At 34.3% G+C, this 26,868-nt stretch overlaps 1 protein-coding gene across 7 annotated transcripts in view; it reads right to left on the bottom strand.

Annotated features, from left to right (window-relative positions):
* The window catches only part of NLGN4X (neuroligin 4 X-linked), a 200,535-nt gene that overhangs the window by 53,861 nt on the left and 119,806 nt on the right, over window positions 1-26,868 (bottom strand). For 6 of the 7 annotated variants that reach the window (XM_035542244.2, XM_035542247.2, XM_050716513.1 and 3 more), the window contains 2 exons: window positions 13,944-14,003; window positions 10,189-10,341 (listed from right to left, as the gene is read on the bottom strand). In XM_035542244.2, coding sequence (XP_035398137.1) covers window positions 10,189-10,341; window positions 13,944-14,003 — 213 coding nt within the window. The remainder of the gene's footprint in view (window positions 1-10,188; window positions 10,342-13,943; window positions 14,004-26,868) is intronic. The other variant, XM_035542251.2, reaches the window with a different exon arrangement.

Raw genomic sequence — 26,868 nt, 5'->3', positions numbered from 1 at the left:
TTCAACAGAGTTAACAGCTTGTCCCAATTTAGTGTTGATCATAAACTTATTTAGTATGTCTCCATGTCCTGCACCCAAGTTGTTTATGAAAACATTAAAGAGAACTGACCCTAAAATGGAGACCTGAGGAACCCTACTAATGACTAGCCACCAGTCTGATGGTGGCTAGTCATTAGTAGGGTTCACCATTTATCACCATTAAATTACCATTTATTATAACCCTTTGAGCTCCACCCATCATCCAATTGTTCACTCATCACATAATGCTTTTGTCTTGCTGTGTGCTGGACATTTTGCCCAGAAGGATACTATAAGAAAAAGTATCAGAAGCTAGGCTGAAATCCAAAAGATTACATCAGCTGGCTTCCCTTGGTCAACTAGCTGAACTAAAAGAATATTAAATTCGTTAACCAAGAATGTGTGCTGTCTGTGACCAATGTCTGCATTCCCTTTCAGGTGTTTTTCAATAATTCCCAGAACTTTCTTCTCCGTAATTTTATCAGGCACTGAAGTGAGACTGATATGGCTGTAATTACCAATGTCTTCTTTCTTGTTCTTCTTGAAAAATGGAACAACATTTTCCAGCTTTCAGTTGACTGTGGCCACTCCAGATTCCCAAGACCATAGAAACATAATTGAGATGATGTCATCTCATGATGACATCAACCAGCTCTTTGAGCACCCTGGGATGAATCTCATTGAGTTCCATAGACTTATATACATCTTGCTGGAGCAGCAAATTCTGCGGGTCCATCGTCGGTGTTGAAGACAGAGGGAAAGAAAGCAGTAAACATCTCTATTTTGAGTATGTCCCTATATTTGAGGTGACCATCCTCATCAATTAATAGACCAGTGTTATCTCAGGTCCTCCTTTTGCTGTTAACATATTTTTAAAAGCTCTTTTTATTGTCCCCCACAGTACTGGCCAGCTTCAACTTTATCTGAACTTTGGCCACACAAATTTTCTCCCTACAATGCCAAACAGCATCTCTGCAGTCATCATATGTCACTTGACCTCGCTTCCACTGGCCGTACACTTTCTTTGTTGACCTAAGCTCTAGAAGACTCCTGTCCAGTCAAGCCAGCCTTCTGCTCTGAGTGCTTGACTTCCACCATTTTGGAATTGCCTGTTCCTGCACTCTTAGGAGGTGGTACTTAAAAAATGACCAGCACTGATGGACCTCAATGTCTTTCAAAGCAGATTCCCAGGAGACCTCACTAACTAGTTCCCTGAGCAGTCTGAAGTCTGTTCTCCCCCATTTCGGTAGCAGTTTTCCCCTTATCACCAAACATTTTAAACTCAACTACTTCATGGTCATTATGACCAAGATGGCCACCAATTGCCACTTAACCCACAAGACACTCTCTGTTTACAAGTAGCAAATCTAGGAGGTCACTTTTTCTGGTCAGCTCCCTTAGTGTATGTACCAAGAAGTTATCATCAAGTTGTTTTATGAATCTACTGAACATGTTTGTATCAACTGTGTGGTATTCCCAGTTTATGTCTGGCAAATTGAAGTGCCCTATAGGGACAAGGCTGCCTGATCTAGAGGTATCTCTTAGTTCCTTAAAGAATAATTCATTGGTGTTATCATCCTGGCTCGGCCTACAGTAGACTGCCACAATGACATCTGCTTTATTTGCTTGTCCCTTAATCCTTAACCAGAGGCTCTCAACCATGTAATTGCCAAAGTATTTTCATAGAAACTCAATTAGCTATGGATGAGATTTGTAGGCAATTAGGTAACTACTTGCTATTCAAACATAGGAACATCATTTTCACAGAGCACAAATATTTACAATCAAATGTTATTTGTTATAAATGGAGCACAACTGAAAGTGAAAAAATATATATTGTTGATAGTATATCAAACATAGAATCACATAAGTAAATGTTAAAAATTGCTTTAACATTTCTAGAAAATGAAGACACAGACCTATGCAACCTACTTGGAGAGATTTGATTTTTTTAAACATACAAGATCTGATTTTATGTAACCTAATGTTATATCAATGAAGAAAACTGTGTTCCCTCTGGTTTTAGTCTCTTCTCTTAAATTTTGATAAAGGCTATATGTGTTTATTTTACCCTTTCCCAGATCCCGAAGGGGGTACTTAGTTTTAGGCAAATATATAATACAATCCACAGATGGCTTGGGAAACAAGAAACAAATAAAAATAGAAAACTCTGAAACCATTTTTTTTGTTGTTATTATAAGTCCTCCCACTTTTCCTACTGTAATTTTATTACATCTTACATCATTATATTTTTCTAATCAATCTAAGCTCTAAGTGAACCAGTGTTACCATAGGAGACCTGGGACTAATGAATGCCAAAAGAACACATTTTTTTCAATTCCCTAAATGGAAAACATTTAGAAGGCAGAAATGAAAAGATGAAAATTGATGACTTTTGTCAACTGCTAACCTTTACCTGAAGATATCTACTGAATAACTCACTTAACATCCATCACCTAAGCTTTATTCATTTAATACCCTCAGATTCCTTGTATACGCCTTAGGAACTATTCAAGGAAAAACTTCATTGTCAGTTCTGAAACAGAAGCTCCAAAAACACACAGGGAGCTTTTTTTTTTTTTTTTTTATATGTTACTGTAAGCAGTTAAAATATTTCAGTTTTTCTGTGCCCATCAATTTGTGATTACAAGGAATGACAAGAAGGTCTGAAATAATTAAAGCAAAAATGTGTTTGTTTTGTGTTATCCTTCCAAGAGTACATCTCACTGGTTGGTGAAAGCATGCAACTTTAACTCTATGACCAGGGGACCACAACTCTATGACAGGGGAGCACACTGCTACCCTGCCTCCTCAGAAAAGCATAGTGGCTTGTTACAGGGGGTGGTGAGACTGAGTAACACTTCAAATTTTTTCTTTTAATTTATGTATAAACATTGCAAAACCCTGCAAACAGTGGAAGACTTCATATAAAATGAAGGTTTTCCCCTGATTTTCTTTTGATCAGCCAGAATCTTTATAATACTATTAAATTGAAACATTTAAATATAGTTCAGTCTATAAGAAAGGTACCTGCAGGGGAAAAAAATCTGTGGGGAAATATATATATGTATATATATATATAATTTATATATATATACATATTATATAATAATAACTAAATAGATATACACTAAGAAAAAAAAATTCATAGTCAATTTTCAAATCATAAATGTGTTTATATTAATCTAGATAGAGCAGCACTTACCTTGATGTTGCTAGAAATGCTCAAATGATGACTGCTACTCAGAGAATTACCTGAAATTCATCTTTTTAAACTTTTTATTTTTATTTTTTTTACAGCATCTTTTACTTTTTTGCTCCATTTGGCAATATAGTTTATGATTTAAAAAAATATTTTATGAGAGTGTACTTGACTAGTTCAATCAGCTGGGTTAATCCATCAAGCCTGGAAGAGGTAGATCACATTGCACTTGGGTAACAGGAACTTTCATTGAAAATTGCTAAACTCCAGTTTTAACAGTCACATTTCTAAGAATGTGCCCCTGACTACTGAATTAGTTACCTAATCTTGTCAAGAGTTTTAAATTGTCAGATGATTTCAGGTGCTAAAGAAGTAATTCACATGAGAGCGGAACAAGCTATTAAGAGCTGTTGTGATTATAAGACATAACCATAGTGCTACTGTGCAGTCTCTCTATGAAAGGAGTATATCTAATGTTAGAAACTCAATTAGTGTACATATAACTTCTGTCGATACTGTAACTTATATACTTGTCGCGTCTCATGGTTGAAGCAGAAGATGTAGTGGCATGACAGTCTAAAAACAATGGGATATGGAGGTGATTTCTCAGCTGCATTTGTGAAAATCCAATTTTGTGACCTAACAATAGATTTTAAATAGTAGAACAAAATAAGATTTTAAATCAACAAATAAATAAATAAATATCAAAGATTATAATTCTGATGTACACAAAAAATGTGTTGGTACCAACAGAAATAATATTTATCCATCATTGATGGGAACTAGAGTTTTACTAAAGCAGAAAAACACTGTGGTAACACATTAGCTGACACAGTTTTTGGACAACTAACAAGAGAGGCCAGGGACCAAAATAACCAGGGAATAATGTGCATGAAGCTGAAAGATGTAGGCGACACAATGTAGTGATGTGTACATTGGCATTAACAATGTAAACAATCATTATAAGTTAAATTGAGTTTAAACAAAACTCCTTTCTTGTGTAAGCACTGAACTGTGATTTACTTAGCATGCTTCAGCTCCAGGGTCATTCCCATGAGTACTAATTTACCTCTGGTGCTTTATACCAGCAGATCACCTTTAAGTTTCTTGTACTAGTGGGCACACACTGGAGATAAAGAAGGGCGGCCTGGAGGCACAAAAAGAACAGATCTGCATGTCTGAATTAAAAAAAAAAAAAAAAAAAAAAAGGCAAACAAAACCAAAACTAAACAAAAATACACACATAAAGGAGTCACTTTGCTCAACAACTACACTGGTGAAGATAAGTCTTGATGTATTGTATAATACTGTACAAACACTGCGAATATGAAAGAAGTCAGTTCTGTTCTAGGTGAAAAGTTAGGTCATATACTACTTACTTCCTATGATTACCTCTGTACAGCTTCCAACATGTATTTTTCACAAACTAACAATATGTAAAGGTACTAATTAAAATGTTACCTTGAAGGTTAGACATATTAACAGTTTATAACTGCTTACTTCATTCATGTTACCTGGAAAAACTTCTAAACTGCTATGAGGAAACTGGTGCTTTATTCAAGGTTTACCTGAGTAGTCACTGACTCATTAACCTCTCTGTTTCAGTAAGTTAAATTGTCCCATATTCTGCTTACTTAAACTATAGTGACTTTTTAAAGAATCTGTAACCTACGTAACATTTTACATCACACTTTGCAGTTCACAGATGTGCCTCTGGTCAGTCGAAACCTAAGCAGTTCATTTACAATGTACACTGTTTCAGTGTATTAATGTTCTAACCTTCAAACCAAACACTTAGTGAAGTAAAGAAAGCTAAAGTTCTCTGTAACTTGCGTAAGGAGAGAGACTCATTGTAAAATAAATTCTGATTTATATTACATTGCCTAATATTTATAGAGAACTCTAATTACATGTGGATATAATTTCTGTTAAAAGGTAGCCCAGTCTTTCAAGACAGAGTACTTAAAATGTATGTTTATTGCCATAAAAGAAGGAGAGATAAGAGAAAGTCTATTCTTATCAGCGTGATTTGGAATTCTAAGAGGAAGAAAATGTTAAATTCTAAATGGTGTCCATAATGCTAAATAAATTTTATAATTTTGAACTCTGAGCGTGTCTCATTTACTACATTAGATGTTTCATTTAATTCTGGCTTACAAAATATGATTCATATTTCTAGAATTCATCTCAGGTTTTGGCTGTAATAGCTCACACAAGAACATCAAGTTCATATTTGAATGTTATTTTTTTCTGAAGATTGCTGAAGATTATTTCTTCCATGTTTATAACACTGCATCTGAATTTAACTGCAAAAATAATTCTGGGGCATTGGGGCTTTGCATTTTGCTGTTGTTTGGTTGGATGGTTGGCTTGGTTTGGTTTTAGTTTTGTCTTGTGATTTTTTGTTTTAGTTGGTTGGTTGGTTGGTTTGGGGGATGTGGAGGTGGGGGAAGAAGGGAGGCTAGATTTGTGGCTTTCTTTCCAGAATTCTCACTCCTATTTTTCCAGATTTTGTTTCTACTGTTACACAAGCTAAACTGGGGCTCAGCATATTCAAGTGTCCCCAAGAGACAAACAATTCAGGTCACGCCACAGCAAAACAATAGTTTTGCTAGGGGAACAAAAAGTTCCCCTTCTGTGTTTTTGTCTGTTACTTAACCTTGTAAAAGATGCTATCACAATATTGATAGCTAGGTTGTAAATATATAGAGCATACCCATTAAGACTAAGAATTTGAACAATAAAGAATTAAGCAATATCCAGAACAAGTGAGTCAAGTTGTTCTAACCATCCTTCTTCTGTAATACTATAACATTATTAGAATTAGGATATCTATTTTGCCCAATCATCTCAGTCTTTTGTATTTCTACTTTTTTTTTTTTTTTTTTTTTTTTTTTTCAGTTAAATAAGTCCTTAAGTAGTTTGGGATTTTTGAAAATTCAACTGTTTTTTTTTTTTTTTTTAATAACTTAAATATTTTATATAAAAAATGCCATCCTACACATTGCTCAAAGCATGAGTTCTGGGCTGGAGGGGCAGCAGGTTTTAGTATTTCTGTGTGGTACAATGCAGAATTTATCACAATATAGGAGCACTGCCTTGCAATTTCAAAATTTGCAATTTCCTTTAACTTTAAGAGTGTCTTCTCTCAGCACTGTGGTGATGCATTAGGGGGAATGAGAGATGCTGAGTTGGGCAGAGTCAGGATCCCCCCAAACCCTAAAGTGTTGTACAAGGACTTAAACGTGGCACAGCAGTACTCCATTGTGCATAGTGCCTATATACTGTGTAAAAAGGAAAAGCTAAACCTCTTCTATTTTATTGTCCCAAAGGATCCTATCCAGGAGATATATACTCAAAGGGAAAATATGTCTTTCTAAACAATATCTGCAACCCATATTACGACTGTATACATGCTTAGGGGTCTAGAAATGCCAATAAGAATACCAGCAGTACTTTTATCCAAAGGAATCCAAAAAGGAATAATAAAAAAGTTGGAAAGTCCTGTGTCCAGCTGCCTGCTATTTTGCCATAGTGCTACTTGAACACAGAGAAAAAATTGTGGTACTTTTTCACAGAGCAGCTCTGCAGTCCTCCAAAAGAGAGAACAGCATCTCTTATGTATTTTGGAGATACAAATAAATATTACTCAGAGCACAGTCCAAAGGCTTATGCTTTAGTCAGATGCAATAAGAAAAGATAGAAATGAAGATATTTGTCTCTCTCAGCCAGTTATAATTATTTATAGATCACCATGTCTCAGCTACTGCAATTAAAGTCTTCCTTTTCTTCCTGGGATGCCTGCTTTCTGGTTATAACTTAAGACTAGAAGTTTCAGTATCTCAGTTATAGCCAATAGACAACCAGACTTTAATCTATAAAGTATTATCTCCACAAAGATAGGGAAATCTTGTCATGGTGGTGCCTGATAATATTTAGTTTTAAAACTTGAATAATGGAGTGCCATCTGTTATTAAACACAGATCTTTCAAAGACTTTCAATAACTTATAAGATGATCACAGATTAATTATTAAATAATATAATATTATAATAAATATTATACATTAAATATATATGCATCATATATTTAATTATATATAATTAACGATCATATTATATCCTGTAGTAAAAGAAGCAAGTATAGTTTATATTCTATTATGTTGACAAAAAAATCATAACTATATATGTATTTCTAGAGGCCAAACACCTTGTGCCAGTGAAGAACAGTCAGGTAAAGCAAATGGTCCCTAATGATTTAAATTTCCCCTCATCTACGAAGATGCATTTTCAAAATACCAGTTTCTTAAACATGTGCAAACACTGTTAACAATTTGTTCTCTGGTTTTCTGTTACAGATAAATTCCCAGGACCTCAAGCTGAAATTTGTCTGGCTAATATTGTACAGTGATCATCTACATAGATTTTCTATTTGCTGTTGTTAATGACACAATATAGACTGAAAGGAAAACTACTAAATATACCTAAATTATAGAACTAACATTTATGATAATAATAATAATAGCTGGGTACATTCAGGTGCAATTTTTCCAAAGGAAAAATACATATATAGGGGCTTCAGTAACTCATTATGATGTCTGACCAATGCAGTGTGTATTCCCCTGTCACAGGATGTGATAATAGCAATAGAATTACCGAGTCCTGTCATTTTTGTCATGTTTGTATGTGTACTTCTATGTACAAATCACAAATGAAAAGGGTTTGAAACAAACTTACATAAATAAACATATATTTCATAAAGAATCACAGTCATAGAGTCATAGAATCATAGAATGGTTCGGGTTGGAAGAGACCTTAAATACGATGTAGTTCCAACCCCTGTGACATAGGCAGGGATGCCACCCTGGCATCAGGTTGCTCAAGGCCTCATCTAACCTGGTCTTGAACACTTTCAGAGATGAGGCATCCACAACATCTCTGGGAAACCTGTTCCAGTGCCTCACCACTCTCTGAGTGAGAATTTCCTCCTAAAGAAGATAAACTTGTGCTAGAAGAACAGGATACAAATACTGCCAATCTCAAAATGATATTTGGCAATAATTATACAACTTTTTTTTTTTTAAATGAATAAACATGCTTGTCTTCCATATGCTTATTTACTTTATTTTTTTTTCTTGTTGTTTTTACTTTATATATATATATTTTTTTTCCTTATAAAATAGGAATTCATAAAAGAAAATATTGCAAACTTCTATTTCCTTTAGATGGGTAAGTAAAAGCTGGACAATCAAACATCTCAAGCAACATCCGTATCCTTGAATAATTTTAGTTAAAAAAATATATATATCTATATAAAAAACTTTAAATAGAGTGTTTCAATAAACTTTTTTGGTGATAGATTGCTACCACCAAGATCCTTGGGCATACACTTTTATTTATCAAACAAACAAACAAACAAAAACAACAAAAAATGTTTTGTTGAAGCTTATATACATGTACATAAAAAACCTGTCAAGTGTCTTTTTTTTTTTCCCTCCCCATTTTTTTTTTTTCCTTCTTTTGGTTGTGTTTCTGAGTACCATGACTGCAGGTATAAGTACAACAAAATATACTTTTATCTTCCTTGCTTTATGTATAAATCTGCCTCTAACTTTGAAAAAAAAAAAAAAGTTCTTTTGTATTTGAACAAGAGTCAAATTCAGGAACAAAAATAATCTCAGTGCTGTGATGAGATAGAACATTGCTTAATAACTCAACAAAAAAGATTCTTCTGTTCCAAAATAGTACATAACAAGAACATAGATCAACTTTGCTATCAAGAATAGATTTAAAATCTTTGTAAATCAAAAATGCACAAATAAATTGCTTCCTAAAATGCTGGAAATATAAGCATACAAGCAACAAAAAAATAGATCTAAAGTCTGCCATGATGAGCAAAATTTTAGCTTAGTTTTCTATGGAAAAGAAATAAAGAAATGAAGCCACATTAAATAAAGCTTCATTTGGAGAAAACCTGCTTTTATATTGTTGTTTATCCAGGAGATGGAATCACGGAGAAAGCAGATAAGATTTTTCATCTCCCGTCATGTGGTATACCACATTGATACCAATGCTGTTCTAGCTACAAGTGCAGAACACAGCACTGTATGGGCTGCTGCAGGGAAAGTTAACTCCATCCCAGCCACACCCAGTACATCATGGATCTAAGGATATTCTGTTATTCCTGATAATGCTGACAGAAGGAAAAAGTTTGAAACGGAGAAGTATTAATTAAATGTTTGAAAGACGGAAGTGTTAATTCATTTTAACAGTATAATTCATGTTTATAATGTTCCTTATATTTAGGAAGATAATTCTACATCACTCCTTGAAACCCCTTGACTCCATTTTACCTGTAACACAAATGTCATCAGTTTATAAAGCCTCTTTTTTTTTTTTCTTTCTGTATTAGCTGCCCTAAAACAAACAAATATGCCTACAAAAATTACAAATACAGATAAATAGTAACATCCTTCTTCCTAAGTATTAGCAACTGTTTTGAAACAGATAAATATTCATTCTTGATTAATTTTCTCCTTTTTATGAGGAATTGAGGATATCTCAATGATAAATAGGTACAATTTCCTAAAAGTTGTTGAATACTGAACAAAGAGCATATATGATACGATAAATTGAAGAGAAACCAGCACTAACTTCATTACAAAAGTCCAGTAATTTTTGTTTAAGGTGAAAACAGCCAAGAAGACAGCTTGGTCTGATGTAGCTTGGTCCCCAGAAAATACTAAACAAAATTCGAAATGAATATAATGCAGTCAAACTATCCACTAGCAAGAATGTTCTGTTTATAAATAAATAAATAAATAAATAAATAAATAATGGTTCGAGGATTTATGATTGATCAGTAGATCTAATAAACAATCAAATATCTCTATCTGACTGGCTATTTAATGGAAATACCATCTAACTACTTCAATATATATATATGGTGATGAAGAAAAGTGCCACTTACCTAAAACCCCCAGCCTGTAATTGAGGGTGACAACAATGACATTTCCATAACTTGCAAGAATGCTCCCATCAATCATGTTGCCAGTACCCTCCATGTAAGATCCACCATGGATATAGACCATAACTGGTTTCTTGCTGTTCTGATCATGAATGTCTGAAAAAATTCAAGTAAGGAAAACATAATAAAGTAATAAAAAATAATGAAATATAGCGTTAGCAATTTATAAAACTGCTAAAACTATTCTTAGCTGTTTCTCATGTTTTCCATGTCATTATCACCACTTAAAACAGCTACCTTACACAGTTCCTATAAGCCTAATGTTTATATTTTGAATATTTCTCTTTGTTACTTCAAATACTATTTTCTATTAAAGATTTTCAGAATGCCCTTAGAAGTCTTTAATATTACAAGAAATTAATTCAGATGTAAACGCTGAAATGCCTAAACAGAAAAAAAAAAAAAAAAGGCGGAATAATCTTGTAATTTTTTAAAATATTCCAAGTCAAATATGTTCCAATTTAGAAATACTGATACATAAATAATAACAAAATTACAAAAATGATCCATACTTTCCTATTCCTCACTGAGATACATTTGTTGAAATTATATATCCAATAGTTCAGTATCAGATAATATCAAAAAATCAAATTGTTCTGATGAAAGTAAACATAGCAAACTGTTCATTCTTTTTAAATAGCCCAGGAGTTAAAAAACACAGAGAATTTAACTGAGTTTATAGCCCAGATTTTTATTTTTTTTTGGTATGTAAATCAATCACTGTCTTCTATGTCGTGGTTTACCACATTGTAGCAGCTAAGCATTAAAGAAAATCATTAAATTTATGACCCTGAATTATATAGCTAATCTTTTGTCCACACAGGAAACCTATTTACTACTGTGATACAGATAAACGGATCTCTCTAAAATAAGTTAAATGAAATTGATAGCAATATTTTTATACTTTAGAGTGAGTCATAAAGATGCACTAACCAATGATTTGGAGTATATTTAGGACTATATTCTTATCTCTTCCTCTAATAATAAAAAATGTAGGCTCCTGATTCCAGAGATCAGACTAACTAAATTAGGAACTTATGCTCTACAGAAACAGTGGGAGCAGGGTCTAAGGTCCCTTAAAAAACAGAAGGCATTTCATCAAGCAGCTGTTAGAATTAACTGTACACCTTTACAAATAATTTAGCATATCTGCATGTGGAGTAGTGGCACTTCTTTCAATCATATAGTACAACTTGTTAGAGAAATCAGTGTCTCTGGTCATTCAGTCAGGATTAAACAAACAAACAAACAAAAACTCAATTCCCTTCCGGGTAGGATAGGCATATGCTGAGCAGTGAAAAAACGAAGTGGAGGAAGAAAAAGGTGAGCTAAATACATAGATGTGAGGAATGTAGCTTTGAAAGCCTTCTAAGACTCATACCTCCCTCTGGTTTGTTAGGAATTACTCTAAGCTAACAAAAATGTAAACAGAAATGAGGCACTACATATGTAATATTTTGTATATGTGGAATTAATTTGAACATACTTAAAGGTAAATTAGGGCTGGTCATATTTATACAGCCAATTATTAATTTCCTCATGTGGATGCACAATCCTAAATGTAAAAAATCATCAGTTGAGTGCAAAGAAAATATGGTTGATTTCCAATGTACATCTACCTAGACATAAGAATCTAAGGCTTGTTATAGACTCCACCTTGTCGTAAATAGATACATACTCTGCATGTAATATTTTATATGTTGTACTTGAGCAGGAGAACAAAAAGCTTTGTAATTATTTTAACTGCAAAAGTAATGCTACTATTAAACAGGTCATGTAAAGCAATGAAGTACATTTTAGTACATGTATTTTTCTATTTGTAACATTCACAGAAAAGTACATGAAAAAGTGTCTCTTCTATGAATTTTAAGTTAAGCTCTCAGTAAATGAAAGCAATGATTATTTAAAACAATTATTTGTGTTACAGAGTAACCTTCACTTTCTCTCCCCAAAGTCTCATGGCATGATTTGTTGTATTTAATCTTTTCTTATTACATAGTTCTTACTCAGAGTTGAATCTTTCACTACTGAATTCAATGGGAGATTTCCTCTTCTCCTTCAGTGGGAACATGATTAGCCTCAATATAAAGGAAATAAGCTTCATGTTTCATGTGTTTAGATCTAAACTGGATGTCCTTGTTGATCAAAAAATCCTAACTTTTTATAAAGTTTGAAAAAATCTGAAAAATGTGTTCATCATTAAACATCTAATGTTTTTAGAGCAATTTTATTTTCACTTGCTATTTATCTTTAGCTTAAAAATTAGCTGCAGAAATTATTATAGCAAATAATGATACTGTCATTTATAAAAAAGCATATATTGAACAGAAATAGGAAGAAAGTCAGAGAATAATGGAGTAACTTTGCTCTGTTCTGCAGAGCATTTCTATATTATAAGAAAGAGTGTAATTCAGCAATGAAGATTGTACAGTAGAGGGTAACAAGTCTGAATTGAAGACCAGAGATTTTTATTATGGTATTTTATATATGGATAGAATAGCTAGAATTGAGCTGAACTGCCAAGAAAAAAAGGAGATTAAAAAATAATCTCAACACAATACGTGTGGTTCTAAGGGGAACCAAGAGGGTAAACGTTCCAAATGTACTTGAACTGATGTCAAATTGAAGAAAAATATAAAGGCACTTTGGAATGGCCAAGCAGGAGAGGAATAATAGATGGATTACTCCGAATCCAGAACAATAAACTTCCCAAGGCTGCTATCTGCTCATTTAATTTGAAAATATTTTTTCTTAATTTGGTAAGTACAAAGAGTGAAATAAAATGACAGTGTAACTTTAATGAAAAGGAAGGGTGAGAATAGAGGATTTCTTGACTTCTTTCTAGTTTAGTGTATCCTGCCTTTGCTGTGCCAAGGCAAGAAAAAAGTATTTCCTTGTAAAACTTTTTTGGGGGGTACTTCATTATGAACTTTAACATTTCCTTTCAGGGAATCCAATCCAAGACTGAAAGACGTCAATGACAAAGATTATAATTGATTTCAGTGGGAATCTGCTCATAGTCAGAATGAATGTATCTCAGAGGCTAGCTGATTACAGGGGAAAAAAAAAAAAAAGGAAAAAAAAAGCTGCTTTTACTTTTATGTCCTACAAATAAGTAAATCACATCCTGTGAGAATTAAAATAAAATAAAATAAAATAAAATAAAATAAAATAAAATAAAATAAAATATCAAAGATGAACCATGATGCAACAGCATCCAATGTACAGTATGTGCACGGGAGAAATGATGGAAATGAAAGAAAGGGTTCATGTGAGGTCTTTTCATGATTTTCAAGCACGTGAATTTACAAAATGTGTAAGAGAGAAAAGAACACATGCATGTTTTCAAATTCCATTTTCTCACCTAAGAAAGAACGGTGGAGGGGGACAATGACAGTACATATTTTTAAATAATATTTATTACTCACTTCACACAAATTTAGGAATAACCTTTACACTTATTTTACAGGGGAATTACAGTCATATGTTAAATTGGAATTTAAAAAGGAAAACAAAGTAATTTTTAAAGAAGAAAATGAAGAACACTGAAGTGTGCTTCTGCAAGTGACTAAAAATCATGTTGAAATAACAGTAACAACAATAACAATAATAATTAATATTATTAAAATAAAAAATAATAATAAAAAAGTTTATGTTCATGCATCAGGGTTGAGTTTTGAAAAAAAAACAAAAAATACCTTCATCTTCACCACGATCATTACTGGTTATATCATCTGCGCTTTTCTTTGTGTTGGCTCCTGGGTTCATATTGAGGAGGAGAATAAAGGGAAAAAAAGAGAATTCAAAAACAGCAGGTTCTCAAAAATAAAAATAATTAGAAAAATGTTAGTTAAAAAAAAAAAGAAAAATGTAACAAAAATGTCAAAATCTGTTACATTTGAAATTGAAAAATAAAAAGGATGCAAACTGCACATAAACATAAAATGTCAAGAAGAACAAATTGAAAATATTTGAAAAAATGTATTATATTCTGTGACAATGCAGTTACTTCAGTTAAAAGTGATTGCTGCAAAAAAAACACAAAATTAATGTGCTATTAAAAAAGAATAATATAAACCAAAAAAAATATATTAAAAAAATCACTAAGTATGGTTTCTACATAAGAAATGCAATTGATTTCTGTCACTTTGAAGAAATAATGGCTTCAGTCACTGTCTTCGATGGCCACATGTTATTCATGCTCATGAAGATTCATTAACAATTAGCCACAACCTGAATTTTAAACAGACGCAATTCAAGTAAAATTGGCATTGAGTCTTACACAACTTGAATGGACTAAGGCAAACCATATAGAACTCCTTAAATTTTAATTTTTCTTCCCAAATGAACAAAAAAGATATTCAAAAAAGCAAACTGAAAACACAGGAAAAACACAGTTGAGTCAATCCCAGACACGAAATTTGTCAAAAAATAGTCCTGGTTTATATTATACCACATACCATACTCTTAAATTAAGTGAGAAAATAACTGAAAATAGTTACTTACCATGGAAAAGAACTTGCATTTACTCATTAAAAAATTTTGTAAAGAATAAACTTTAATTTTTATTTAATGTTCTTTCACAACAGACTTTTGAGGTGTATACACGCATATAAGCACATAGCGCACCCCTCCCCACACCCCCCCATGTCGACACATGTCTGCATTTATGGGACAAAGATGAAATAAGCATGATAGTTTTCCCCGCGCCTCTCCTTGGGCAATATATCTGTTTTCTGACTTTAAAAAATGACACTAAGCTATGTTTGCAACCCATGTCTCATTATGTTGTGCTTACTCCTGTAGCAAGTAGCCTTCTGTAAAGTAAAAGGTTAAATAACAGAGTGAATTATGAACAAGCACAATTTATACGTTAGTTTAGTTTAGAAATGAAATATGGCTACTAAATACATAATGTTATGTCACCACTTTAACCATATGTTTTTTGATTTGTCTTTATTAGGAACTGTGTTTTCAAGATGGACTGAAAAGGAACAATATACTTGACTTTGAGTTTGTATATGAAGTGTGAATATGTCACAGATACATTAATGCTATGATGCGATATTAAAAACCTTTAAACTCTGTATTTATAATATTAAATGTAAATAAAATTATTTAAATTCTGTTTTATAATTCTGTATAATGGTTGGTCATTTGACACTGTGCCTCTCCCGTGTAAGGCAAAGGGTATGTTTTGCTGATTTGAATGAACTCAGGATAAACTCAGGCCTTTTGTATGGATATAAAAGACTCTTTTAAAAATTATTTATTTTAGAAAAACTTACATTTTATTGCTAAATATCTTCAGGTATTCCAGTATTAAATTTTTAAGAATTTTTAGGAATTAAGTTTTATTAACATAGATATTATTTATTTTTCTTTTATCCATGAAGTTAATAATGTTGAACAAAAAATGTAGTGTCCTTTGGTCTTACAAGCTGTCTAATCATATTACTTGGGGTGGTGGGAAGTGGACTTTATATTTAGCTAAGTTAATAATTTTATGACTTCCTTTTACTCTTCTAGCCCTTATAGCCCTCAAAATTCAAGGTTCCAAGTAAATCTCAATCCATAATTGTAAATAAGAAAGAATGTGCTTAATGCTTGTTAAAGTACTTAAGACATGTTAGTATACATAGGTTTGGTTTATGTTCTGTTCACTGGTTTGCTTGTGTCTTCTTGATACAGCCAGCATACAAATTTTCTATAGAAATAATCTAGAACCACTGTTGTTATATATGCTAACTGAAAATTGAAATAATCCAATTGAAATTACAGTAAAAAACGTTTTTATTTTGTTGATTAAAGTAAAGGATTAGTAAAGAGAGTGCTAATCAGTTGAATGTGAGAAGCAGGAGATGAAACTCCTGTACACACAAAACCTGTATCTTCAATTAAGTTGTGTGAGAAACAAAGATATGATATGATATGATGATATGATATGATTGAATATGATTAAAAATCTCATTCAGAAGTAGATTTTCTGAAGTTGCAGGTTTTCTTAGACGTATTTGTAATTCATGTTAAATCTACTTCCAATAAGGCAATATATATCATATACATGTAATGCAGTCAGGTCTGGTATGTATGCAGTTTACCAGTGCTTGCATTTTAGCCACCCATTCTGAAGATTCTAATGACAGCAAAAAATCATCAACTGCTGTTTCAGCTGAAGCCCAGCTTTTTCTTTTTTTTTTTTTTTTTTTTTTTCCATTTTATATGTACTTGTTCCATCTGTCACATGGTAGACCTTTTGACACCATGTAATTTTGGGAAAGCACTCAGTTTTTCATAAATCACCCAGCACATTATAACATGACCTCCCAGTTTCACACACAACATGTTCAATCTTCTGGAAAGTTCCAGCTCAGACTCGATTAATACAGGATTTAATAGTCATTCTTTCTTTGATATGTGATATTTCTTATTTATGCAGACCTTTCAATAGATCTCTAAAGCTCTTGGTTTCCTATCCCAGGAGAGCTATTATAGTTTTACAATCAGCTCAAGTCAACAGTTCATTACTGTCTCAAGGGAGCAATAGGAAAGCAGAATTATATTTTCTGCATTTATCCCAAGACTGGTGGGTTAGCTTTATCTTGATTCTCACTTAGTGTACAAGTGTTAAATCCCTGGCCCACAACTATGGCCAAGACTCCCTAGCTACCTTTGTAGATGTACCAAGAAGCTCTCATTTGGCAGCTGAAGAAAGATCAAATGAGGCATGTAGGCATTTCAAATAAAGGTGGAAGAAAAAGATTATTGACAGACTATTGAAAAGATTATTGACGAAAAAGACTATTGTCTTAGAACCTGTCTGTGGACCCCCTACACTAGAAGAGATATCAGAGAAAAGCAATAATCTCCTTAGGTATCTGTATTTTAAAAAGCCTGTTGAATTTAATTAGAGAGAAATATATGCACACAATTAAATGTCCTTTAATTCTTACTAGATACTGCCAATGTGTGTTTGCGTTTATGTTTGGGTGTATATATGTGCAAAAATATATACGTATATATACATGAAAATGCTCTTCATAGTTAATAGACATCCAGAAAAAACACAGGTTTATTCTCTGGAACTCCCTTCTCATAATGGTGCTAAAATGAAATTTAAATCTGACAATTTTACATTTCAAAAATGTTTTTGCACTAATTGTCCACATGCATAACTAGGTAATTTCTTTTTATGTTCTGAGTTCAAAAGGTAAAAGAAGACAAACATATTTTGGAATTCTCATTTTCAGAAATGAGACAGAAAAACAGAAAATATATATTAACAATAGTTTCTTCTACTGTTCTGGACAACTTTTTCTTTAGAAAATTTATCTGGTTAATGAAACAATAATTGAGGTAAGGTAATTTTTTTGTATACTTATTTTAGTAACAAAAACAAATCACAAAGTAGAACATAGGGCTTTTATAATTGATTGTCAGCCACATTTTTTCTTGATGTAAATATTTGCAAACCTGAAGAAAACATTGCAGGCAACTCTTCTACACATGCGATTAGCTTCCATTTTAAAATGCAATACATCTTTAAAATAGGAGAGTTTCTGCTTTAGTTTATGCAAATGTATGAAACAGTATGCTAAGTGAAGATTATTTGTATATCTCTAAGAAAGGTTATATTTCTTTCACAGAGTTGTGTCTCTTCTGTATGAGGTTGTACAAGTGTAGGACTGAGGACATATTAATCTTCTATCATTTCCCAGAATAAATAATAATAATAATACCCATTCCATTTATTGTTTTTCAGATTATTGATTATTAATCTGATAGTAAAGATTCTGACTTCCTTGCAAGAATTACCTGCCAAGGGATAGAAAATGTTGGATTTGTAGTAGATTGCTTTGCCTTAGCTGGAGATAATCTGACAAATTCAAAAATCACAGGACAGGCAGGTAAGCAGGCACACTAGCCATCATCCTTGCTTGCAGGAGTCCAAAATTTTCAAAATATATGCAAGATCTCAAAAGACTTCACAAGTGTCTTGGTACAGGGTTTTTACTAAATGCTCAAATCTTGTCCTCAGGGACAGATAGTAAACAGTTGTAGCAAAAAATTTACTGCAGTAAACAGACAGTAAACAATTGTAGTAAACAGTCAAGGGACTCAGAGTTTATTCATGATATTAAAAGAAAAAAAAATTAATAGCAAGTGATAACAGATATCTGTTACATGTACATCTTCTGGAAAACTTTAGGTTTAAAGCATAAGGGAGGATTAAAAGAGAGACAAGAAATAGAAGAAGCTGTGATCTCACTGATTAGTAAGAATGTACTCTTTTCCTGTTTTGTGAGGAAACTTGGATTCAAGCATTGTTTTATGAACTTGTAAACATTATCACAAACTTATGCTGGATATCATGATACAAATTTTTAAGAAAAAGAAATACATTTTGGGGTAAGAATTTGCATCAATAAACTGTATTTTATTTATTTATTTACTTATTTGGTATAGATTTTAAAAATTTTAGAACTTCTTCAAGTATTTTTTTTTTATTTCTCCTTCCAGAATTTAATCCTTTATACATTGTATGCAATTCCTACAAATAACTTCATTCAATTATTCCAAAGCAGTCATTAGCCATAAATTAGATGTCTCCCATCTCTCCTAGTTAATAAGACTTAGATTCCTACTATTCTAGATATTTTTTAGTGTGGTAGTCAATGAAAGCTTAGAATTTCACTTAATTTTTCTGGAATTTGATTTGTTTGGTTTTGTTGTAACTCGTACATTACCACTGAATAGCAGAAGACACAAGATTACAGTGGCCATTATTTTGATACCATTAACAACGAAAACAGCAACAACAACAACAAAAAAACTTGTATTGAAACAGTTAGCTCTGTACAGCAGAAACATTACCTAAAGAACAAGTAACATAATCAGATTTGTTTTCCTCCACAGCATTTTCTTAATGGCTCCAGCTGCACTAAAAAAAGTCAATAGAATTTCAGACCTCAGCAAATGTGTATCTGCTGCTATATAGATAGGAAAAGGTGTTTGTTTGTTAGGTTGTTTGTTTTTCAAGAAAAAAAAAAAACTAAATGACAACTTTGTGTCATATTAAAAACAGGATGGACAGAAAGAAATTGCAGCAAAAATCTCTAAAGAGTTTTGTGTTTCATGAATTGGTGAGGATTAAAAAATAAAATAAGATGCTATTTCACAGTCTTCTTACAAATGTGTTAGAGAAAAAAAAAATCCACACAGAGACTTCTACAGAAAAATAAAATTTATCAGGTTGCAAAATAGATTGCATAAAAAATATGAAATTCTAATATAACCTCAGCTCTGTACTATGCATTGTGTATAGTTTTCAATTACATGATTACCCATGCATTTGTTTAAGAAAGATTGCTTGCATTTTTCTGTGCTGTAATTATTCCATATACGAAGATTGAAAGTGCAATGAAATTCATCATATTTAACACTTCAGTATTGTCTATATTGTTCCTTCCAAATAAGACAGAAGTAATGACTCCTCCATGCCCTTATTATGTGTTCCCCACAAGCTGTTTCCCTGGGTAACAATAACTACATTAAATCAGACCTTACCTAGCTTTGATACGCTTTAAAAGAGGTTATAGAATCATAGAATCACAGAATATCCCAAGTTGGAAGGGACCCATAATGATCATTGAGTCCAGCTCCTGGCATCACACAGGTCTACCCAAAAATTCAGATCATGTGACTAAGAGCACAGTCCAAATGCTTCTTAAACTCCAACAGGCTTGGTGCCATGACTACGTCCCTGGGGAGCCTGTTCCAATGCGTGACAACCCTCTCAGTGAAGAACCTCTTCCTGATATCCAGCCTGAACCTCCCCTGTCACAGCTTGACACCATTCCCTTGGGTTCTATCACTGGTCATTAGAGAGAATAGATCATCACCTGTCCCTCCACACTCCCTTTGTGAGGAAGCTGTAGACCGCAATGAGGTCTCCCCTCAGCCTTCTCTCTTCCAGGCTGAACAGGCCAAGTGACCTCAGCTGCTCCTCGTACGTCTTCCCCTCTAGGCCCTTGACCATCTTTGTAGCCCTTCTCTGGACACTCTCCAACAGTTTCATGTCCTTTCTGTACTGTGGTGCCCAGAAGTGCACACAGTACTCGACGTGAGGCTGCACCAGCACAGAGTAGAGCAGGACAATCACTTCCTCTGACCAACAATGCCGTGCTTGATGGACCCCAGGATACAGTTGGCCCTCCTGGCTGCCAGGGCACACTGCTGGCTCGCATTCATCTTGCTATCAACCACAGTGCCCAGGTCTCTCTCTGCAGGGGGCTGCTCTCCAGCATCTCATCGCCCAGTCTGTACATATAGCCAGGGTTGCCCCGCCCCACGTGCAGGACCCAGCACTTGCTCTTGTTAAACTTTATGCAGGTGGTGATTGCCCAGATGTCCAGTCTGTCCAGATCTCTCTGCAAGGTCTTTCCACCCTCAACAGAGTTAACAACTCCTCCCAGTAGAGTATCATCAACAAATTTACTCAGTACACCTTCTAGTCCTACACCCAAATCATTTATAAAAACACTGAAGGGAACCGGCCCTATAAAGGAGCTTTGGGGGACCCCAGTGGTGACTGGCTGCCAGCCTGATGCGGACCCATTTACCACAACCCTTTTAGTCTTGCCCGTCAGCCAGTTATTCACCCATCGTATGCTGTTTTTGTCCAGCTGTATGTTGGAAATTTTGTCCAGTAGGATCCTATGGGAAACTGTGTCAAAAGCTTTACTGAAATCCAAAAAGATTACGTCAGCTGGTTTTCCTCAATGAACTACATGGTGATATAGAAGGTTATATCTTCCAACAGGTTAGTACAGGGCAATGAAATATATTGTCACACAGAGTGATCATGTTGTTCCATAAAGTTTCAGAGAAGGAGGCAACCACTTTAGAAAGATAGGAACGTTTTAGACATAATTACTTACTAGTGTTTAATAACAGTTACTAGTTTTGATTGACTGATACGGGAATTCTTTTCCTTACAAGTTTATTCCAAACCATTGTGTTGAAACAGATTAATCTCAGTGAAGAAAATATTATATTTATGCAAATGTCAGTGCAGGGAAAATCTTCAGACTATCTGTACAGTTGATATGTGATCCTGACCACTGGCTAAGACCAAAAAAAGCTTACAATAAATAGTAAAAATAGTTGTCATTCAGGAGCTATGTCGTTACAAAAAGTTTTGGCCTGAGTGCACTCTGATAATACTATTCTGTATTCATATTAGCAGCTCATTCCCATTAACCATTATTTATAAATTTCAAAAGATAAAGTCCTCATTTATGTTACTTTGGACAAATAGAGTATCCATTTCTTTCAGTCAAAGTTTCCAGAAAAGTAAAAGCTTGTGGGTTGAGATAAAGATATTTTAATAGAACAGAAAAGGAAGATAACTATTAATATTAATATTGATGATGATGATGACGATAAATATACAAAGCAAGTGATACACAATGCAATTGCTCACCACCTGCTGAACAATGCCCAGTGTGTCCTCGACCAATGCCGCCCCCCCCCCCCCCCCCCCAGGTCAGCCACCCCATATAATTGTTCAGAATGATGTCATATGGTATGGAACATCATTCTGTCAAGTTTGGTTCAGCTGTCCTGGTTCTATCACCTCACAGTTTCTTCTACATCCCCAGCCTCCTCACTGGCAGGGCAGCATGAGAAGTTGAAAAGTCCTTGACTTAGTGTAAGAACTGCTCAGCAACAACTAAAAGATCAGTGTGTTATCAATGTTATGAAGGGGCACTTCTTTACTGTGAGGGTGACAGAGCACTGGCACGGGTTGCCCAAAGAGTTTGTGGAGTCTCCTTCTCTGGAGATATTCAAAACCTGCCTGGATGCCATCCTCTGCAATGTACTCTAGGTGATCCTGCTTGGCAGGGGAGTTGTACTAGATGATCTTCAGAGGTCCCTTCCAACCCTGCCCATTCTGTGATTCTCTGGTTCTGTGATTATTCTCATCCTAAATCCAAAGCACAGCACCATCTACTAGGAGGAAAATTATTTCTATCCTAGCTGAAACCAGGACAATAATTTGACATTTGTCGTAGTTACTAAAAGAAACACAACTAAAAACTATTTCTTATTCTGAAAATATTCTCATTTATTTAGATTGTATTTATTCATTCTGGAAAAGGTGATAAAGCTAATCAGCTTCATCTTTCATTCTGTGTTAATACATATGACTGCCTAGTTCTCTTCCACCAGGTTTTATGAATAATTCATCATGTTACATATAGAAATACTTTAAAAAATCTAAACAAAAATCTGTAAGAGATTTATTTTAATCTACAAAAAATAAAAATGTTTTGAATAAAAAATAGTGAAAATAGTTTTTAAAACTATTAAATCACATTAAATCACAAAAAATACTTTTTCGATAAATTTTAATATATAAATCACTGTTGTTTTTGAAAATTAATAACTATCATGGAAATGAATTAGTTACATATGTTCAAGAAAAAAAAAAAGTGTCTTTGTTATGCAGTTACACCACATATAGAACTTAAATTCTTCTAAATAAAGTACATTGCTTTGACAAAACTGTCTACAACTGCTCAGAAGAAAGAAGGCTTTGTGTAGCCAGCTTATCCTTTCAGTGACCTCCAACACATAAGGGTAGTTTTTTTTGTAGTTCCACTGTAACTGAATCTGCTCTGTTTGACTGAGGACTGGACTGAGCCTGCAGTGCTTAATGATGGAATAATGAAACATTCATTAAAAAAAAAAAAAAAATCAGAAAAAATCATATAGTTATTTAAATTAATTCAGGCAGAAACCCTTTTTTTTTTTTTCTTTTTTTTTCTTTTTTTCTGTACAAGCATCAGGAGCAACATAGTCAGTATGAAAGTGTGGCAGTGACCTCAGACAGCTTACATGTCTCTCCTGAATTGGTGCACCTGATGAGGTGTGAATGTAAAAATGCTAACGTGTCTGTGTGCACAATACTGCACAGCATTTGCTTCCACCCATCTCACCCCTCTCACCAGTGAAGTCATCTTGCAATTCAGAAAAGATACCTACATGCTACTTTCTTGAATCACAAAACTGCAAATCTAACAATCAGTTCAATATACTGAAATATTTAAATAAACACCCTTTCCTTTTCTATGTGTTGTCTCTAAGCTGGCAAAACTCAGGTTTTTAGCATATGAGCAGTCCTGTTGACTTCTAAGAAAATACCAGTATGCACTGTGATGAAACTGACTTCAGTCCTGTCTGAGGACCAAGAAGATATTTTTGCCAACTTTGCCTGAAAAACAAAAACAAAAACAAACAAACAAACAAAACAAAACAAAACAAAAGGTCCAAGAATATGAAAGCCCCTGTAGGATATATAAATCTCACTGCAGAGTTTGTCCAGAAGTATATGTAATATACTATACTGGCAAGTGAGCAGGTATAAGATATAGGTAATGCTTTCTCCTTGCTGCCCTCAGGATCCTAAACTGCACCATTGCATTGTCACTGCAGCCAAGGCTACCCTTGAGCTTTACATTCCCCCATCAGCCCCTCCTTGTTGGTGAGAATGAGGTTCAGCATAGCACCTCTCCTCTTTGGCTCCCCTATCACTTGGAGAAGGGAGTTATCATCAACGCATTACAGGAAATCCTACCTATGCCCTGCTGTGCTGTCCCTCCAACAAATATTGGGGTGGTTTAAGTTCCCTATGAGGACCAAGGCTTGTGAATAGGAGGCTGCTTCTGTCTGTTTATAGAAGTTCTCATCTGCTTCTTCTTCCTGATCATGTGACCCATAGCAGACTCACACTATAATGTTACCTGTCCCTGCCTTCCCTTTAACCCTAACCCATAACATTTCTGTCAGCTCTCAGCTATCCCCAGGCAGAGCTCCATGCACTCCAGCTGCTCATTGACATAGAAGGTGATGCCTCCTCTTCATTTCCCCTGCTTATCCTTCCTAAAGAGCCTGTGTCCTTCCATTCCAACACTCCTGTCATGGGATCCATTCCACCACGTCGCTGTAATGACAGTGAGGTCATAGCCCTGCAGGCATGCATATTATCTCTAACTCCTTTTGTTTATTTCCCGTGCTATATGCATTAGCATAGAGATATTTGAGTTGAGCCCCTGAGGAATTTGACTTGCTGGTTGTAGTGGCTGGAATTCCTTTGTGCGACTCTTCAGGTGCTCTCCTGCTAACCTGTGACCATTCTCCAGGCTCTGAGCATCTATCACTGACACTGGCATCAAACTTGGAGGAGCAGGATGGACTGAGGTTCCCCTTCCCCAGCAGCTCTAGTTTAAAACCTTCTTCACCAGCTTGGCAAGCCTATGACCAAATATGCTCTTCCCCTTCTCTGGTAGGAGAAGGGGAAGAGCATCAGCTGCCAGCAGACCATATTTCTCAAAGCAAGTCCCATGGTCTAAGTAGCTGAACCACTCCTGTCTGTGGCACCAGTCCTGCAACCATCCATTGATTTGCCAGAGCAGTTGTCACTTTCAATCCTTCCCTTTGACTGGGAGGACTGATGAAAAACTACTGCACCTCTGAGTCCTTTACTGCTGCTCCCAGGGCTCTGTAATACCTCTTGATATTCCTCAGACTGATCCTGGCTGCATCACTTATGCCTATGCGAAACAACACCAGTAGATAATAGTCGGACTGTACAAGGCTCGCCTTGGTGACAAGCTTGATACAAGCCCCTGGTAAGCAGCAGACTTCTCTCAAGAGAAGGTCAGGTTAACTGCTATATGCCTCTGTACCTGAGTTCCAAGATTTTATCTGTTTACAAACATTAAAGCTGAAGAAGGATTGTTTGAATTCATGCATGTTATTAAATTATTAGTTACATTATGCTAACCTCAAAACAGATGGCCAGAATCATGATTTAAGCTTTTATATTTCAACATCACAGCATTTCTGTCACTAGTATCTGCTCCAAGTGATCTCCATAACTCGATAATATCAGTTAGCTGATTTTGATTCATAATGTTTGTGGATTATATAACTGCTCTAGTGGAATAATCTTTTCTCTGTTGAACAATGTTAATGATAATTCATGTCTTAGTTTAGTTTTCCATTCTGCTTTCTAAATTCACTTGCAGAATTTAAGCTTTGTATTTCCAATGAATACCATATTTCCAATGAATAGCTTGTAAATTTTCATTATGTGACAGAAGTACAAGATTAGAAACAATTTTTTATTCTTTTATTTTTAAGGAGTACTTATATGGTATAATTACTACATTGCATGTTCCATATGGCAACATATAATATCATATATTGATATAATAATTATGTTAAGTAATATGATTTTACTATTTGGCTTGAAGAAAGACAAGTTGAATTTTGCATTTAAAGGGAATCATAGGAATCACAGAATTATATGTTGAATAACAAGGCTTGTACATGCAATGAGTTCTGAGAAATCAAATTCCAGTCTTCTTTGGATAAACATAAATGAATAGTTCTTACCAAAAAGAACAGGTCAAACTTTTCTTCTTTTGGTTTCTTTAAAGAACATTATTGTATGCGTACTGGTGAAATCTACTGCCATACTTCAGTTCCTACAGGCAAAAAATAGAGCTTCTGCATTTGTATTCAGCTGTAAAAGAGGTCTGAATGTTTTTTGACTCAGTTAGTGCAATTCACAATTTTAAACACCTACCGTCTATTTGACAAAATTAAATATAATTGGGCGTTTTGCTGAGGAAAATAAGATACTGGATGTAAGTGTGTTGAAGGTCACTGACAAAGTGAGCTAGCAAGGGTGTTCAAACTATATCTGCCTGTCTGGTTTTGTTACTCAGCCACTCATATCAGTACTAAAACACACTTACAGAAACAAAACAGATATATGGGCACCACAGCCAGCTTCCTACCACTGACAGCATCAAGAAGAAAATATCACACTTAAAAATCCAGAAAAGAATGAACGGAAAGAAAGAAGGAAGGAAGGAAGGAAGGAGTCATCAAATCTCTCAGGGTATATCTTTATTTTTTTTTCCTAACATCAAAAAAAAAAAAAAAAACTTTTACAGGCATAAAGCCTACTGACATAGGCCAAATTTTGTTAATTTTACTGTGTGCACGCATGTGTGTATATGTGTGCCTGTGTGGCATTTGCCATGTTCTCCATGCTCCTTTTAACACGCCATACCTGGACCCTTTAGCAACATGGGAAAATGATGAGAATGCTCATTGCTTTGCTTTTTTTTTTTTTTTCTTTTGGGTGCCACCAGTATTGTCAACAAACCATGATTAAAATAGCCATAGAAAGCAGAAGAAGAGAACGGAAGAAAATCAGCTTATTGATAACCACAGTCATTGAATCCCTCAGAAATAAGAGAAGCTGTGAAAAATTGGATGTCTTGCATATTTTTTGTGTGTAAAATTTTCTGTTTTGCTTGAATTTCAACATAAATTCTCTAATAGATCTTCATGTAATCAGAACAATGTTTATATAAAGATTACCAACAGCTTCTCATAACATTAGTGATGGGTGTGCTTTGATTTTGCACAGTTTCTAACAACAAAAGTTGTACCTAAAGTTCAGTGCAAACATCTTTCTGATTTCAGCATTTAAATATAGCTTTGCTGTCATACACATTTTAACTGATATAATATTCATAG

Source organism: Cygnus atratus, chromosome 1 (assembly GCF_013377495.2).
Source record: "Cygnus atratus isolate AKBS03 ecotype Queensland, Australia chromosome 1, CAtr_DNAZoo_HiC_assembly, whole genome shotgun sequence".
In the NCBI taxonomy this organism is placed as follows: domain Eukaryota; kingdom Metazoa; phylum Chordata; class Aves; order Anseriformes; family Anatidae; genus Cygnus; species Cygnus atratus.
The sequence above is the reverse complement of the archived record's forward strand: the minus strand, read 5'-3'. Positions and strand labels throughout refer to the sequence as shown.